Source organism: Cryptococcus depauperatus, chromosome 6 (assembly GCF_001720195.1).
Source record: "Cryptococcus depauperatus CBS 7841 chromosome 6, complete sequence".
In the NCBI taxonomy this organism is placed as follows: domain Eukaryota; kingdom Fungi; phylum Basidiomycota; class Tremellomycetes; order Tremellales; family Cryptococcaceae; genus Cryptococcus; species Cryptococcus depauperatus.
The window spans coordinates 358,281-374,900 of NC_089473.1; the positions used below are offsets into that span (position 1 = coordinate 358,281).

Here is a 16,620-nt window from a genome sequence, read left to right on the forward strand (position 1 = left end):
ACAATATTCAGTCAAAATTTATTTTACAACATTTTTTGAAAGATTATAAGAGGATCCTAATGATAAGGCTTTCTAGTTCCTACCAAATTTGAGCTCCACACAGATGTTGACTGTCATTAGAACGATGTAACCCAAAATCAAGAAAGTCGCCCATCTTCTATCAATTTTGTAACCGTTGAGAGGCACAAAAATGGCTGTTGCAACCAGCATAGTAACTAGTCCAGTCGCTGATACCCAAAGTGTAGGAGAGAAATTGACTATCACCGGGTGTCGGGAAGGTGAAGTTATAATGTGGTAACTGCCAGATCCTCCTACCCCAAGCAAAAGGTTGAGCATTCTATGCAACGGTCAGACACTTGAATGGCAGCATTGTGATAAAGACTGACGGTCCTCCGAAACACGCTGCGTAAGCCATTGCAGGAGCAAATTGTGCCACAGTAACGTTTGCAATTAGATCGGCAAGAGAGTTCCCCACGGCAAAGACTATAGTTTGGCTTTAGTACCACTGTACGTGCCAAGGGATAAGCTAGAGGGGATGATACTTGCTTGTGAGTCCAATAATGGCATCACTCAAACCCAGAATCTCTCCCAACGTCTTGAATTCCTCATTAATGTCAAACTAGGTTTGATAAATGAATCACTTACGTCTAGTACATCGACAACCTGGTCCGCAATAGCTGCGATCCACACCATACTACACACAAATCCACAAAAGCATCTGATCAATCTCCAAGGATGAGCAGTTCCGTCTACAGCATAGTAAAGAACGAGAATGGCTATTGCCACTCCAACAATTGCAGACCCTATAAGAATCCAACCAAAGTAGGGCATAGTTTCTATTTTCAGAATAAGCAGATATCTAACGACAAAGAAGAGAATTGCTCACGAAAAGAAATGAAAGTACAGAAGAGGGGTCCTAAAACGCATTGCGCGGCGCAGAGATACTTATTGAAATTTAGAGCATCAACTCTGGCACATTCCTCTTCACACAGTTGCTCATTCTCCTCAACCAAATGTTGCTCTTCTTCATCACTGTATTCTCCACCCATCATCGAACTAAGAGGACTAACGGCACCTGCTTCTACATGCTGACCTAAACGGTACATTGAGGCATGGCGTATCCTTCCCAATGGCGAATGAAGTGGTGAGAAGCCATGATCAACAAGGTGATGGAGTTCCTCTCCTATATGAGAATCTAGTAAGCGATCAGATTCATCTTGCCCTCGACCAGAATTGTCCAAATCTTCCTCTTGACTAGAATTGTCGTCATATTCGCCAACAAATTCACCACTTTCGCCTTCCTCAAGCTTAACGCCACCTTGTTGCATTTCTTGTCCATCGTCGACAACGGGCAAAGTCAGAGTTAGGGCCAAAATGGCGGGAACAGACATGACAGCAAGAATCATACCAACTAACGATTTGTGACGGAATGCTTGCAAGGAAGGGAAGAGGACTCTGAAGGCTGATCGGAATGTTTGATGAACTCTTTGTGATCTGGATAGATGTATTGCAGACGGTGGTGTAGACGGAATCATGGAAGATCTCAACTGCCCTAATGGATCAACCACGGAGATAAGAGGTAAGGAGTGGTTGAGCTCTTCAGGTTGTCTAAAATCACTCTCGGGTATGGCAAGTTTTGGTAGTTTGGGTTTGGTGGGAGAAGCCTGAAAAGGTTCCAAGACTAGTAAGGGAGAAGAATCAGGTGGTTTGCCAGGTTGGTCGGTCCACGGATTAGATTCGGAATTACTAGGTACAAGCTCGGTGTTGTTGTTTGTAATTGGACAACAATTGGAAGAACCGTTGCCGTTTCCTTCATGTTGAAATTTGGTACTTTGCGTAGCGGGACGTCGTTCACCAATGATGGACCCACGGCGTCGTTCTGGATTACTTCTGTGCGTAGGAAAATTACCATGTCCTTGAGATACAGAGTGTCGATGTTGCTTTATAAGGCTAAAGTAATCGCCTGCCCTGTCTTTGACATTCCCTGGAGTAGGTGTCAAAGAAGAGCTGTTGGACCGACTTGACTTTTGGGAATCCGCTTGTCTTAGGGAGTTGACAACGTCTCTAAACTCGATGGCTCCCAGTAGAGACATACTCGCTCGTGGAGTAGGGGAATAGATTGAATCATGATGATGGCAATCCGCCGTCAGAAAAGAATGTGAATGAGCATAAGGGCGCAATGGGCTGGCTATCGGAATTGGGCTCTCATAGAGACTTGACGAATGAGTCATTCCCTGTATTGGCGTAGGATTGGGTCGATTGATAGGTGTTAGTACGGGACTCGTGCGATGACCTGCTGCTAGAGCTTCGAAAGAGAGAGTTGATGGCTTGTGCCAGAGGTCGGGTCGCTTCCTATCCCTCTCCTTCCGATTCCACCAATTGCCACCAACGACCACGCCAACATACAAAAGGTACAGTCCAACCATGCCTCCTGACTCGTATAGAGACAGCCGTCCGTCAAGAAAAGTCAGCATTAAGACAACAACTGCTGTCGTGAAAAAGAAAACATCTCGTAAAAAGGCGTGGCGGGGAACATTGAATGGTCCCATCAAGGCAATCGATCCTACCACTATGGATATGACTGCCATAACATTAGCTTGTCCAGATGCCAGAACCACCCAGCTTACTGAAGCTTGCGGCGCCAATGAGCTCTCCAACAGCAAGCCCAAGAGTTTCATTACTCATAGCCGAAAACGTGCTAAACACATCTGGACTACCATTCCCAAAAGCCAGAAAAGTGACTCCGGCGGTGCTTTCATTAAGTCCCAAGTACGCCGCGACTGTGGCCAAGTTGGGACAAAAAAAATCCGAGGCTGAGATGCCGATAAATGAAAAGAGGAATGCGAGTATACACAGTAAAATGACCATAAAGAGAGGCCTATAGTGTGGTGAGAAGGCGTTATACCATTCTAAATATGGAAACTGGAGAAGAGATTGCTAAGCACTGTCAGATTCATGCCAGTAAGCATCCTCTACCTACATCATTTCCAGCTGTATCTTGAGAGGTGAACCTCTTTTCCAATAGACTAATGCGGTGCGCCTTAATGATACCTCTCCGTCTTGTGATGACTGTGAGGAAGATGTGGATGGAGAGCGTGGCCGCCAAAAGTAGCGCTGCCCTCCTTCTCTGATGTCGAAAAGGCATTTTATCTTCTTGTTTTCTACCAGTCGAGGTATAGAAGCATTCTTTTTGTTTGTAGAAAGGAAGAATCAAATAGAAAAAGAAATAAAGATATGTTGCGTCATGAAAGCTGGAAAAGTGGAGGCACATTACTTTGTTTTTAATGTTTTCTTTTCTTTACTTTTTACTTTTTACTTTTTTACTTTTCAAGGTATATTATCAAAAGAAGCAGATATATTCAATGTCTTATGCAGCTAGGAAAAAGGTCAGTGGAAGCGTGCATTACTGTTTGAGTTATTGACCTTGTACAGGTGCTCTTGATGGGCAAGTCAGGTATGCAAGAAAGTACAGCTAATAACATATCCATATTGATTAATTATAGGGAGTGGAAAGACTTCTATGAGATCCGTTATATTGTAGGCAAGCGACGCGATGGATGAACGCAAGCTCATTAACCTGTAGCTCCAACTATACTGCCAAAGATACAAGGCGGTTAGGAGCTACTATTGACGTCGAACAATCTGCTGTTCGCTTTTTGGGGGGTCTTGTGCTGGTATGCCCCGCTGTTTGATATGTATGGGCGGAGCTTACAAAGTGTTTAGAATCTCTGGGACTGTGGTGGTCAATCTGCCTTTGTCGATAGTTATCTTTCATCGCAAAAAGACACCATATTTACCAATGTTGCGGTCTTGATCTACGTATTTGACAACACGACTGCCGAGTGGGAAGAAGACCTTGCTTACTTTGAAGAAATTCTCCTTGCACTTCGAGAAAACTCTCCAAACACTGGTGTTTGGTGTCTTATCAACAAGATGGATTTGACAGACAAGGACGATCCAAAGAGAAAGTTGTATAGCGGGAGAAAACAAGAGTTGACCCGGATAGATGAAAGAATCACAAAAGAGCTAAAAGGCAGCCCTAAGGGAGTCAGGTGTTTCCCAACAAGTATCTGGGACGAGTCGTTGTACAAGGTATCACTCTCTTTCTCATGGTAAGATTAACGTTAACGACGGAATAGGCTTGGTCTTCCATCGTACACACACTCATTCCTAACATCTCCCTCATTATATCACACCTTACTTACCTTCGTGATCTGTGTCTCTGCGTTGAAGCTGTCGCTTTTGAGTCTGAGACATTCCTCGTTATTGCCAAGTCTGGCTCATCTCTTGAATGTGATAAATCCGAACTCGATGCAGTGGAAGTCAAGAATGGAGCAGATCAATTGGATCCGCAAAGGTTTGAAAAGATTTCAGAGATTGTGAAGACATTTAGAAAAGTTTGTCAGAGAAATCACGAGCAGTATCAAGGTTTTGAAGCCAAGTTTGATGACTGCACAATCGTACTTGAGCCCATGACAAGAAATACATTTGTCTTGCTCATATCGATTGACCCAAGAATAGAAACTGCTGCCATGCTTTACAACATTAATCAGGCGCGAAACCACTTGGCCGAATTTGGTGCCAAGATCAGACTGGAGAGAAAATGCGGGTGAGTAGTTCTCATCGCCTAAAAGCAGAATACCAACAGTTGTATCAGTTTATGTCGAAACAACGCAGAGACCAAGTACGAATGTCCGCACGATAAGGACCCAAATGTTCCTGCTTGGGATGACGCATGATAACCTCATCGAAAGATTTGTCAAACGCTACTTGAGCGATAGTTGTAGATCAACAGACTATAATGCATTGATTTAGGTGCAAATGTCGAACAACATTCGTAATATACAGATGTACATGTGTGTTTTGACGGATCGTCGAGGTCGTAGCCTGCATTCCACTCTTATCGCCTCCATCATACTGGAGGTCTGGCTGTGGGCGCAATCTTTATACCGTATCCAGGTGTTCCATTTCCCGGAGATGTCCCAGCTGCCTGACTGGGTATGCTCCATGCCCCGCTCCCAGCCAACAATAACTCTTCCGTGTCTTGAACGTCACAAACCTCGTGTCGACTTGTATCTTCCACTTGCACCCGTACGCCACCTTCTTCAAGAATGACATTCTTGCCATCTCCCCTTCCGCCGCTGAGCTCAAGCGCCTCAAGAGCTCGTTGAAGGTCCTCTGGAAAGATGACCCTGTTTGGAGCGTCCTCAACCGTAGGTTCCCATCCCTCAGGAGGAGAGCCTGGCGGCGATATGAGAAAGTTGTGAGGAAGGGGTGGTGGAGCCAAATGGGTCGTCGAAGGATCAGGATGGAGTACTGTCGGAGGAAGGTAGTAGAGCCGAAGGACGAGCCTGTACCAACGTCAGATTGCCAGCTCCCACCTTTTTCTCATGTCCACCTACTCGGTAGACTCTGGCGCATTATCTACGCCGTCCACGCTGTTGACAGCAACTTTTAATCTCAACCAATCTCCATCCCGCTTGGCAACCTCAGCCTCCTCCTCCGTCTCAAACACGACGATAACCCTCCCAAAAGACTTTATAGGGCCCCAATGGGCGATCCGACCGAAATGCTCATAGTGTGTACGCAAGAGTTGCTGAGCCGATGCGGTGAAGAGGGTATGATGAGGGAGTATGAGGGCGAGGGTGTTTGTGGGTTCATGAGGTATCGTTGCCTGGGTAAATGGATTTTCTATAGCCATTTTGCGCTGTAAAATGATAAATACAAGGAAGAAATGTAAAAGAGAAATAAATCAAATCACCTTTCAAGGTTATATCCTCTCGGCGTGCCTGACGCCAGCACCTTGAGCATCTCCATCTGCCTTATCTATCTCTATGGGCCATGGTTGTAGATTGGCGAGAGGGATATATACTTCAGTAGTACTGGCTATCCCATACCAGCTTGGTATATCTTGCAGCCTGCCCATCTCAAGTCAGTGATGAGATTCAGTGCAGGAGATGTCGCCGTGCTACGTACGCTGGATAGCTTTCCCAGTCTCTCTTCTCTGGCTTTCTGTTATCCATCTTTCCTCTTCAGCTCTACTCCTCAGCCTCTCCTATGAAAAACTTATGTATACCCAACGCTGTCGAAATAAAATCAACTTCAAATACTAAACCCAATAAATCAAAATATAGTAAATAAAAAATGATGACGCAATAACATCTTATCGTTCTTAAATTAATAATCTCTTTCCAAAAAAAAATAAACCATTTCATTTCTACATTTATCATGAACAAGACAGCTCTCATCATTGTCGACGTCCAAAACGACTTTTTACCGCCCAACGGCTCTCTTGCTGTCTCAGACGGCCAGGCAGTGTTACCTGTCATCAACAAGTTACTCGATCCCTTCTGGGACTGGACAGTCGTTGTGGCCAGCCAAGTATGTGCCATGGTTGTGTTTCAATGGCCGTACGCAATAAGCCAACAGATAACAGGACTACCACCCTCGAGGACATATCTCATTTGCTTCGACTCACCCACCTCACTCTCCTTTTTCCCAGCTTCCACTTGTCAACGCCTACGGCGAATCCTACATCCAGACACTGTGGCCTGATCACTGTATCCAAGGTAAATCTGGATCAGAGATCGAGGCTGGTCTTGCAGAGGCATTAACGAGGCATGGAAACGTCAAGGTCGTTTGCAAGGTACTGTTGCTAGAGACTCATTCCACAGTACTGACATTCGCCGTAGGGTGTTCACCATCAACTGGAGGCATACTCTGCATTCCAAGGCATTATGCTTGCTACACCTTTTCCTCCCATAGAACCGTCAGTCAATCAGAAGGAGCCAGAGATAGTGCCACCGAAATCGTCTGAATTGGCGGAATATCTGACCCAAAAAGGAATTGAGAAGGTGGTCATTGTCGGACTGGCGACTGATTTCTGGCAAGTACAGTGTACCTCCACATACATTGCCTGATGGGTACAACCTTGGATAGCGTTCTGCAAACTGCGCTTTCATCTCTATCATGCTCCTTTTCAACTCTACTCTTGGCTCCTGGCATGAGGGCAATTTCTTCAAAAGACGAGAGGAAAGCATTCGACACTGTTGAGAAGCTTGGTGGAGTTGTCCTTGGTCGAGATGGAAAGGAATGGGAACAAGATTTGTTTGAATGGACTCATAATGTAGTATGCAGATTGGATACCAAACGTCAAGAGCCATAGGCCAAGGAGGATTCATAGATCCAGATCTACAAACATCTACGTCCTACAAGTAAGTAGAACCTGTACAACAGGTCTCCAATTAGTCCTATGCAAATTGACATTGCGTAGCCTGTACGCATAAAAGGTTTCAAAAATAAAAATAGAAATACCCGTAGGGTAGACCTTTCTCAAACGCCAGACAAAACAGGCTGTCCTTGTCTTGATCCTCTCCATATCGGTCTGTACACAGTACAAAGAACCTGAAGAGGACAGAGACAATGTCGACGAAGGTCAAATGAAACGGAAACCTAAAACAAAAGCTATTGTTCTCAAAACCCTATAAATGAAAGATGTGGCGAGATATTCTCCAAAGAATTCCTATGAAACGAAATAATGCTCTTTTTTACTTACGCGCTGATGCCGACGGGGCCCTTAAATGTATGAGGCCTTCCGTTCCTCCTAGACCTGCCGCCATGACCGGCGTGGAGACGTCTGGTGATGCGAGGGGCAGGAGTGACTTCACGTTTTCTGTAAACGTTGGTAGAACCACTTGCGGCTGATTTGAACTGGCTATAGACGCTGGTGTGAGAGGTAGAGGGCATGTTGGACCAGGCGTTGAGAATGGTGTTGTAATCGTCAGAGGAGACATCGACACCGAAGGACTCGTGATTCCAGAGACCCCATCGGCCCATGTTAACGGTGGAGTGAGCCCAAGAGAGCCAGGAAAGACCCTGGGAGTTGGCCTGACTTAACATGTAATTGAGAGTATCGCTAGCAACAGATTAGCAACCTGATAAGATACACACGACTTACCCATCAGCCATAAACTCCGCAAGCATGGTAGGGATGTTGTAACCGTTCCAAGTGTCGATGTTCTGTTGAACACCGCTAGCCCACTGGGCCTTGTTGGACTCTACATCACCGCCCATCATGTTGTACTCGTGGACAGAGTAGACGACGTTGGTCCAGCCGTATTGAGAGGGGTCAGTTGAAATGGACTCGTGCTAGAGATAGGTAAGCAAACGAAATGATAACCACGGGTGACATACAATGATGATTCGGTTGGCATCAACTGATCTTACAGCCTTGTAAAGATCCTGCTGGAGTTTGTCACCAGCAGAGCCAGTAGGTTCGTTGATGACGTCAAACGCAGCAATGATGGGCTCGCCAAGATAATGGGCAGCAACTTTCTTCCAAATCTCGCCTGCAGCATCACGCTGGCTTTGACCCTCATCCGTGTCTTCAGATATGGTAGAGTAAACAGCCTCTTGACCGGCCCACATGTGAAAGTCAACAATGACATAGATACCACGGGATTTGGCCTGAGCGATAGCCCAGTCCATACGGGTAAAAGCGTCGTTCCTCCAAGAGCCGTCGGCGTTCTGGACAGTACGGAAAGAGAAAGGAAGACGAATGACGTTAAACCCAATACTGGCAAGCTCATCAAAGTCTGCTTCAGTAAGCCAGTTTTGGGCCCAGGCCTCGACAAGAGTTCTAGCTTGGTCGTTACCGAATCGCTTCTCGAGGGTAGAGAGGGAAAATCGATCAGAAGAACCAGAGTTGTCGGTAATGCCACACATCCAGTCTTCAAGAACGAGCCAGCCGCCAATGTTGGTGCCACGGAGGACGACAGTGTTACCATTAGAATCGACAATCTTGTTGCCACTAGTCTGGAGGTAACCAGAAGAGACAGTGCCTTTACCAGTGGAACCGGAAGATGACTTGAACGAGGCGGAGGGAGCCGCAGGAGAACCCCAAGCGTGGGTAGAGGTGGCGTGCCAAGAATCCGAGTTGGCTTTTGTCTCCCAGGCGTTGGATGCAGTTGTCGTGGCCGATGCCCATTCATCAGATTGAGGGGCAGAAGACCAACTGTCAGATTGAGAGGCAGGAGACCAACTGTCCGTCTGGGAAGCAGGAGACCAATCGTTGGACTGGGAAGCAGAAGACCAATCGCCAGACCCGGGATCATTAGAGCCAGAATCAACCCAAAGACCTTCGCCAATGGTGCCGTTGGCAGCGACAGAGGCAGTGCTGATCGCAGAGGCTGACTTTGAAGTGGCGGCAGCCAAGATAGTCGCTGTGGCACATTCTGCAACAAACATCAGACAAGCTCAAACCACCAAAACCTACCATCTTCACACTCGTCAACCTCTTCCACTTCGACAAACGACCACTGCTGGTTATGGTTGTCGCCGCTACAGCTCCAAATCTGAACCGCAGTTCCTTCAGCTGACAATCCATCAGTCAAGTCAAGACAAAAGTCCTTCCAATGGATCATGGAACCCTCAATAGAGTACTGCTGGCTCGGGTTCCAAGAGTAGCACCCCCAAACTTGCGCCTTGTTTCCAGACCATTCACCGCCATCACGCATGTCGATGCACATATTGGTGACGGTGTTTTGAAACGCAGAACCATTCCACAGCCATGTCGTATCCGTCTCATCACAGTCCTTGATGACGAGATCTGCCCCTTCCTGGTTCGAAGCCGGAGCAATACACATAGAGGTGTGTTGAGCAGGAGAGATGGCATAAGTTGTGCCAGAAACCGGGGCCGCCAAGACCAAAGGGAGGAGCGAGAAGAGAACGGCAGTGAATGTAAAAGACATGTTGCAGAGTACCAGACTCAATGACAGGGCTATGTAAAGGTTGCCGAGGAAGCCAGTTGGAATGAAAAGAGAGTGGGCCGCAACGTTAGCGTGATGAGAACGTGAACGAGTCGTCTATGCACGTAGTGTCGCGAGAAACCGTGAAAAGAAATAAGAAAAAGACCTAAGAAACCCGTGAAGGAAAGAGCGCGGTGGAAGAGGATGAAAGAGAGGGAAGCGTGAAGGAAGACAGTAAAAAGAGGAATGGTGGGAGAAGAAAAAAGAATCAACGAAATGAATTGGTCTTTATATATCCCCAGTCACGAGGGTCATGCCAAGGTGATTGGCAAACAAAGGAATTGTATGTGCCCGTAGGCCCGTGCACGCCGTGCTCTGAGTGGTGTAAGGGATTATGCTGTGAACAGACTGGGGTGGCGAGAATAGCAAAAGGCGGTGAAGGCCGCACATGAAAATTTGCTGGAGAGTGATGGATGGAGACATGAATGATGGAATAAGCGATTGTCTATTGAGTCTCATTTTAAATAGGCTTATAGGTATTCTCAGCGAGAATGGTATTCAAGCATTTCTAATGAATTCTAATCAATATTATTCTTGATTAGTCTTTTGCCACCCGTCAAATATCACTCGCGCGAGTGTATTACCAGGGATGAGCCCCTGGTGCGTCGGCGAAGCAAGGACCCAGGGGAAAAGACGCGTCTTCCCCTGAGAACGAGAACGCGTAAAGGCCGTCATGTTTTGTGTTCATGAAATAAGCCAATGGATAGTCAGCCAGGTTGCAATCTCCACGTCGTTGTATAGGCAGGCGCTGTCACTATAGACGCAGCAGTGGGCCGTGGCTGCCATTCACGGCTGTAGGTCGCGGACTGTCCATTGCTGGACGAGACGCGACGAGACGGAGCCAAGACAAATGTATCAGATGCTGCACTTTATACCGACCACACTCTGCTTGCACTTGCCATAGAGATCCGACACAGCTCACTCTCCATGCACCTTGGTTATGGACATCCACTGTCGCGGCAGATTCCTCCTTGGCCGCTCAACACCCCTCGGACACGCCGAGTACACAGCTTGCCGTCCTACTTCTCAGACAAAGGTCCTTTTGGCGACTCGAATCCATAGTGGGTGGCAAATGAGCGGTGGCAAGAAAAAGATGGGAATGAGAATGACGACTTACCTCTGTTATATATACTGCAGCCGTCCGAGCGATATGACAAGTTTCAAGCTATTTTGTTCCTGTGCACAGACATTTTTGTGTGTGTCTGGACCAAGCCATATGTCCAACATCTTAAATAATTCAAGTCTCAAGGGAATGTATTTATGATTCCTTTCTATTTTGTCTTTTCACTTTCCATCTTTTACGTTTCCCGTCGCCACTTGTAAAGATAGCTCTGGCAGCTTTTGTTCTCACGTTTGGCGGATATCCATCAATCAACAGGATAACATCTGGAGACAGGACGTCTCTGTTTACGTTTTAACGACTTAACGATCTATTTGCGCTTGTACAACTGAGCATGCCAGAACCATTTGGTTCTTTCGGGTGGATCTGTACGTCGTCCGCACTGGGACTTGGCCTGACACGCTTCCCAGGCTCCCATACAGTCCTCCCGCAGTGTAATCTGTTCTTTTCGCAACTCTTTCATGACCCAAGACCCTATGTTACAACCCTTTTCCCAGACTCTTCAGAGTTTTTTACTCGGTACAATGTGGTAGGCCAATGTTGATAGATATCCCAAAGGACCTCTACTCACCAGTGACCAGTCGAGTTCGAGTTCTTCGGAAGACCCGGTGGTGTTGGCGGCGAAATCTGATGCCGGGACGGGTATTGGATCAAATTGCCAGATAGCAAGAGTAGGCCACCGAGGATCATCTGGCGATATTGGTGAGTGAAGTGAGCATTGTTGCGATATGAGCGCTGATGGCTCCCCAGCCTTGATTGTGCTCTCCGCCATATCTCTCTTTACAGCCCTTTTCCTCGCTTTCCGTGCGACCCGGAGATGGGCTGCAGTCGGTCGCACTGAGCTTCGCCTCTTGCTTGTTGCCTACGGTATTCACTCGGGTCTTCAGCTTGTTACCATGACCTCTTTGCTTGAGCAAGGTTCGAAAGGATTGGCTGTAGTCAGCGCGATACATGTGGCGGTCATCGTCCTAACTTTTTGGTTGCTGTTGGGAAACGCTCTGATTGCGACACAGGTCGTCGAGTCGGTGGTTGGGTTGCTCACTAAGAAAAGTGCTGACTAGGAGTAGGGATGGGACGGCAGCTGCTTTGGTACCGCTGATAGTCATTGGCATTCTCTTCTTCGTGTCGACCCTATACATTTCTTTGGACACTGCATTCCACTGGACAAAGGCACTCAACATGTCTGCAGGAGATGTGAAGCATTTAAAGGCTACCGCGCTGTTTGTGTTGACATTGATAGTGCCTGCTGCGTGAGTATTTGGGAAAGAGTTTTGGCTAATGGTTAGCTTTGCCGTCTTGTACCTCTTGTTCATGCTGTACATTGTGATTAGCGTATTGAACGAAGTCAAGCCTGCTTGTGAGACATTCCATCTTTGCAAAGCAATAACTCACCTATATCCCAGTTTTGTACGCTGGCTCCTTCGTTTTATTCGTCGGAGCACAGCTGGTATTCTTTCTTGCGTCAAGCCCTCTCTGCGATGTGAGCATCTTTCCCCCGGTGCCGCCATGTCTGACCCAGCACAGAGCTCCCATGGCAAGGTCAATTCTGCCTTTATCGCAACTTTATTAGAAATAATGTCTGTCGGAATGCTCTACCTGGCATGGGTGAGCATCACGGAAGATGATTGGGCGGCGGATGAGTATGGAATGTACTAGATGCGCATAATGGGATATCTCTTGCCAACAGTTGAACTATGGTGGCATGTCAAGTTAATAATGGTGACCCATTCTATTGATATGATTTCGGGAAAACCTGTCCCTCTTTTATGCCCAATTCCAAAGACGTGGCCCAAAATGACCAGGCTTAGCCGTTCAGCTGCTTTCTTTGGGTAAACCATTGGCCAGATCTTCGTAAAATGTTGGGTATTCTTTCTAACTATTTCAATACTAAATAAATGGTTGAGGCACAATGCAACGCGGTCGGCAAATGCAAATTGCCGGAATGGATAACCTGCTTGAAGACACAGGAGTGCTACTCTGCGTTTGTGTTGGTATATTGTATGTGTAACGAATATACCAAGGTGTAAGTGCGTTAGCACTTTACACTGCGAGTGGTAAAGACGGAAGATGAGTGCGTTGACGGAGAACACAAGAATAAGGAAATAGATGTATATAGATCAACTGTAGAATACTTTTACTTTAGATACTTCATTTCTACGCTACACCAGTGCTAAATTTGCTGTATTAGAACGCCCCTTGTGAAGGCACAAAAGTGCCACACTAGGTTTTGTGGATGATAGCTATGTGAATAGTTGTATGAACGGCGTTCCAATACATCGAATCTAACACTAGTGTTGCATGGAAATAGCTATTTAACGAAAAGACATATTACCATATTCCTCTTATATATCCTCTGCTACTGCCCAGAGAACGCTCGTATTCCGAGTTGACCAATATAATCCACAGAGCCAGACCTGCAGCAAGCTACACCACACAGCGGAGATCGCCGCTGCACCTCCATAAGCGTCGTATACGGCTCAGCACTTACACTGCTGACGGTTTTACCTGTTCCCGTGGGTGCAAAACTTTCCAATTAAAAATCGTAGTAGCTAGATATATAAAAGGCCAAGAAAAAAGATGTTGTCTAGCGAAACAGTCTCGTCTACATTTGTTCTTTCCTCGCATGGATATAATAAAGCTCTCAACGGAAAGAGTGAACAAGCGGGTCGGAATCAGCGATCCAATTTTTCTTAGGTCACGTGATTCGGTGTGGCAATAGATCTACTATTTTATTGTTATACCTAACGTAATTCACATCAATTCTCCGTGAATTGTACATATAAAAGTAAAAAGACTTTTTCCTGGTTTGTTTTTTTGCCACTTGGAGTGCTAAAGAACAAACCAGGTAAGTTGATAATAGTATGAAAGTACTTGGAGCGCTAAAGAACCAAACAGTTGTCCGAGACATACGCATAGGTTTTAATACAAGGGGCCCTTTGGGAAGACAAGAGAAGGTTTATCCACTAACCTCAACTCGTTTCTTGTCCTTTTTCCTCTTTCCACGTTGTTTTTATCTTTTACAACTACAATACATTCAGATACAGCACAATGGGCAAGACAGAGGTCGCTCCTGGAGTTCATCATGTCCATCCACTCCCAGACTCTGTCCCAGCGTCTGAAAGCTTGTTCCCGCCGCCGCCTCGTCTGCAAGGCAAAGACGATGGTCCCAAACCTCATGTGGGTCCTAATTACGAAGCCTACCTGAAGGAATGGGCCAAGACGGTGGGACCGAACAGCGATGAGTGGTGGGCCCAAAAGGCAAGAGAGACACTTGACTGGTACGAGCCATTCAAAACCGTTCGAGCTGGTGGGTTTGAGCAGGGTGATGTACAGTGGTTGTGAGTTTAGAGGCTTTTGGGTGTATGTGGGCTTACAGATTGCAAAAAGTCCCGAGGGCACGTTGAATGCCTCGTACAACTGTCTTGACCGTCACTACTATGCGAATCCCGACAAGACTGCCATTATCTACGAAGCGGACGAGCCTTCTGATTCGCGCGAGGTGTCTTATGGCGAACTCATGCAAGAAACTTGCCGCGTTGCCAACGTTCTCAGAGGTTACGGCGTCAAAAAGGGCGATGCCGTGTCTATATAGTGAGTGTCAGAACGGCGAGGATTTTGGCTGATGCAGGTTAGTCTTCCAATGGCCTGGCAAGCAGTTGCCGCCTTTCTTGCTTGTGCGAGGATTGGCGCCGTTCACTCGGCTGTCTTTGCTGGTTTCAGCGCAGAGTCTCTGAAAGATAGGGTCAATGACTGTGAATGCAGGGTTTTAATTACCACCGAGTGCGTTGATGGTCGAAAGGTATAAGCTGACATGAGCAGTGAGGGTCGACGTGGAGGAAAGACCATTGCTACCAAGGCCAGTAAGTATTTGCGTTAAGCCATGATCCATCTCACGCGTCGTAGTTGTTGATGTGGCTCTCACCCGATGCCCTCTGGTGGAACATGTGCTTGTCCTTCGAAGAACTGGCAACGACGTCCCCATGACTGAAGGTCGTGACAAGTGGTGGGATGAAGAATGCGCCAAAATGCCTCCTTACGCTCCTTGCGAGCGGATGGCATCCGAGGACCCTCTCTTTGTCCTCTACGTAACTATGGCGACTTTCTCAGATGACTGGGCTGATTGAAACCTAGACGTCTGGCTCTACCGGTAAACCCAAAGGTGTCGTCCACTCTACCGCTGGTTATCTCCTTGGTGCTGCTCTCACTCTGAAATACGTCTTTGACATCCACCCCGAAGACCGGTTTGCTTGTATGGCTGACATCGGATGGGTTACGGGTCACTCTTACATCATCTACGGTCCTCTCGCTAACGGTATCACAACCACCGTGTTTGAATCCACCCCTGTCTACCCCACAGCATCCAGATACTGGGATTTTGTCGACAGGTGGAAGGCTACACAGCTCTACACAGCACCTACTGCCATCCGATTGTTGAGGCGGATGGGCGAGGATTATGTGAAGGGCTATGATCTCAGTTCTCTCCGGGTTTTAGGATCTGTGGGCGAGCCCATCAACCCAGAAGCTTGGCACTGGTACAATAACTTTGCGGGAAGGAACCAATGTGCGATTGTCGACACGTATTGGATGACAGAAACGGGTTCCATTTCTATTGCTCCTCTTCCCGGAGCCATCTCTACAAAACCTGGCTCTGCAACATTTCCCTTCTTTGGAATGGACGTTGACATTATAAATCCCCAAACTGGTAAGATCTTGGAGGGCAACGATGTTGAGGGCGTGCTTGTCGCCAAAAAACCATGGCCTTCACTTGCCAGAACAATCTTTAAAGACCACAAGCGATACCTTGAGACTTATATGAAGCCCTACCCCGGCTACTTTTTCTTTGGTGACGGTGCTGCTAGAGACTATGATGGTTATATGTGGATCAAGGGTCGTGTCGACGGTATGTACTCATTGCTATCAAATAGTGTGCTAACGACTGAAAAAAGATGTCATCAATGTCTCTGGCCACCGACTCTCCACGGCCGAGGTAGAATCCGCCCTCATCCTCCACAAGGGCGTCGCCGAGACTGCCGTCATTGGATGTACAGACGACATTACCGGCCAAGCTGTTTATGCCTTTGTCACAATGAAGCCTGAGTTTGACTTGGCGAGCATTAAGGAGGCAGATCTCAACAAGGAATTGACGATTCAAGTGAGAAAGGTCATTGGTCCATTTGCGGTCCCCAAGAAGATTGTAAGCGGATTCAAAGATTATAACGCATGACTGACAAGACGACAGTATCTCGTTTCTGACCTTCCCAAGACACGATCTGGCAAGATCATGCGACGAATTCTTCGAAAAGTTGTCGCCGGCGAGGGCGACCAACTCGGTGATCTCTCGTCCATGGCTGATCCAACTATTATCACAGAAAGTGAGTCAATTGGCGTGTCAAACGCCATCATTAGCTAATTGAGCCATAGTCAAGGAAAAGGTTGCGTCTTCAACCTAGGTGAAGAATGAGAATTGAATGATCGAAATGGTGTTTTTGGTTATTGGATGTATCTGTACGCTTGTGTATATGTTTAATTTTGCGTTTTTCTAGTGAATCATTCTATTCGCTACGAAGGGTTGGAATGTTGATACTGATATGTGCAATAAAAAAAGGCATTTGAATAAAAGATGGAATGTATTGAATTGATAAGTGGTCCAACACGGCTCTAGTTGCTTATGCCAAATATTCGACCCTGTTTATA

General features: G+C 46.8%; 7 protein-coding genes across 7 annotated transcripts; 4 read left to right on the top strand and 3 right to left on the bottom strand.

Annotated features, from left to right (window-relative positions):
• Window positions 1–72: 72 nt before the first annotated feature.
• Window positions 73–3,145, bottom strand: L203_104878 (uncharacterized protein; the record flags this gene model as incomplete). Its single annotated transcript, XM_066214251.1, has 7 exons — window positions 73–337; window positions 387–483; window positions 547–595; window positions 646–836; window positions 887–2,581; window positions 2,628–2,937; window positions 2,981–3,145. 7 exons carry the CDS (start codon window positions 3,143–3,145, stop codon window positions 73–75), a joined length of 2,772 nt encoding a protein of 923 aa, XP_066070348.1.
• A 217-nt stretch (window positions 3,146–3,362) lies between these two features.
• On the top strand, window positions 3,363–4,739 carry L203_104879 (uncharacterized protein; the record flags this gene model as incomplete). Its single annotated transcript, XM_066214252.1, has 7 exons — window positions 3,363–3,386; window positions 3,433–3,454; window positions 3,504–3,537; window positions 3,584–3,674; window positions 3,724–4,092; window positions 4,140–4,609; window positions 4,658–4,739. 7 exons carry the CDS (start codon window positions 3,363–3,365, stop codon window positions 4,737–4,739), a joined length of 1,092 nt encoding a protein of 363 aa, XP_066070349.1.
• Window positions 4,740–4,912: 173 nt separating this feature from the next.
• On the bottom strand, window positions 4,913–5,701 carry L203_104880 (uncharacterized protein; the record flags this gene model as incomplete). The annotated part of the gene is made up of 2 exons (XM_066214253.1): window positions 4,913–5,351; window positions 5,403–5,701. 2 exons carry the CDS (start codon window positions 5,699–5,701, stop codon window positions 4,913–4,915), a joined length of 738 nt encoding a protein of 245 aa, XP_066070350.1.
• Window positions 5,702–6,228: 527 nt separating this feature from the next.
• Window positions 6,229–7,165, top strand: L203_104881 (uncharacterized protein; the record flags this gene model as incomplete). The annotated part of the gene is made up of 4 exons (XM_066214254.1): window positions 6,229–6,381; window positions 6,437–6,646; window positions 6,693–6,886; window positions 6,940–7,165. The coding sequence occupies 4 exons, from the start codon at window positions 6,229–6,231 to the stop codon at window positions 7,163–7,165; spliced, it is 783 nt and encodes a 260-aa protein (XP_066070351.1).
• Window positions 7,166–7,551: 386 nt separating this feature from the next.
• L203_104882 (uncharacterized protein) lies at window positions 7,552–9,749 on the bottom strand (the record flags this gene model as incomplete). Its single annotated transcript, XM_066214255.1, has 4 exons — window positions 7,552–7,915; window positions 7,958–8,148; window positions 8,194–9,233; window positions 9,275–9,749. The coding sequence occupies 4 exons, from the start codon at window positions 9,747–9,749 to the stop codon at window positions 7,552–7,554; spliced, it is 2,070 nt and encodes a 689-aa protein (XP_066070352.1).
• A 1,511-nt stretch (window positions 9,750–11,260) lies between these two features.
• L203_104883 (uncharacterized protein) lies at window positions 11,261–12,582 on the top strand (the record flags this gene model as incomplete). Its single annotated transcript, XM_066214256.1, has 8 exons — window positions 11,261–11,294; window positions 11,337–11,455; window positions 11,508–11,628; window positions 11,677–11,947; window positions 11,994–12,146; window positions 12,213–12,283; window positions 12,330–12,406; window positions 12,451–12,582. The coding sequence occupies 8 exons, from the start codon at window positions 11,261–11,263 to the stop codon at window positions 12,580–12,582; spliced, it is 978 nt and encodes a 325-aa protein (XP_066070353.1).
• A 1,392-nt stretch (window positions 12,583–13,974) lies between these two features.
• L203_104884 (acetyl-coenzyme A synthetase) lies at window positions 13,975–16,376 on the top strand (the record flags this gene model as incomplete). Its single annotated transcript, XM_066214257.1, has 9 exons — window positions 13,975–14,264; window positions 14,314–14,517; window positions 14,560–14,678; window positions 14,733–14,786; window positions 14,830–15,011; window positions 15,058–15,826; window positions 15,873–16,120; window positions 16,166–16,298; window positions 16,348–16,376. The coding sequence occupies 9 exons, from the start codon at window positions 13,975–13,977 to the stop codon at window positions 16,374–16,376; spliced, it is 2,028 nt and encodes a 675-aa protein (XP_066070354.1).
• Between the last annotated feature and the right edge of the window lie 244 nt (window positions 16,377–16,620).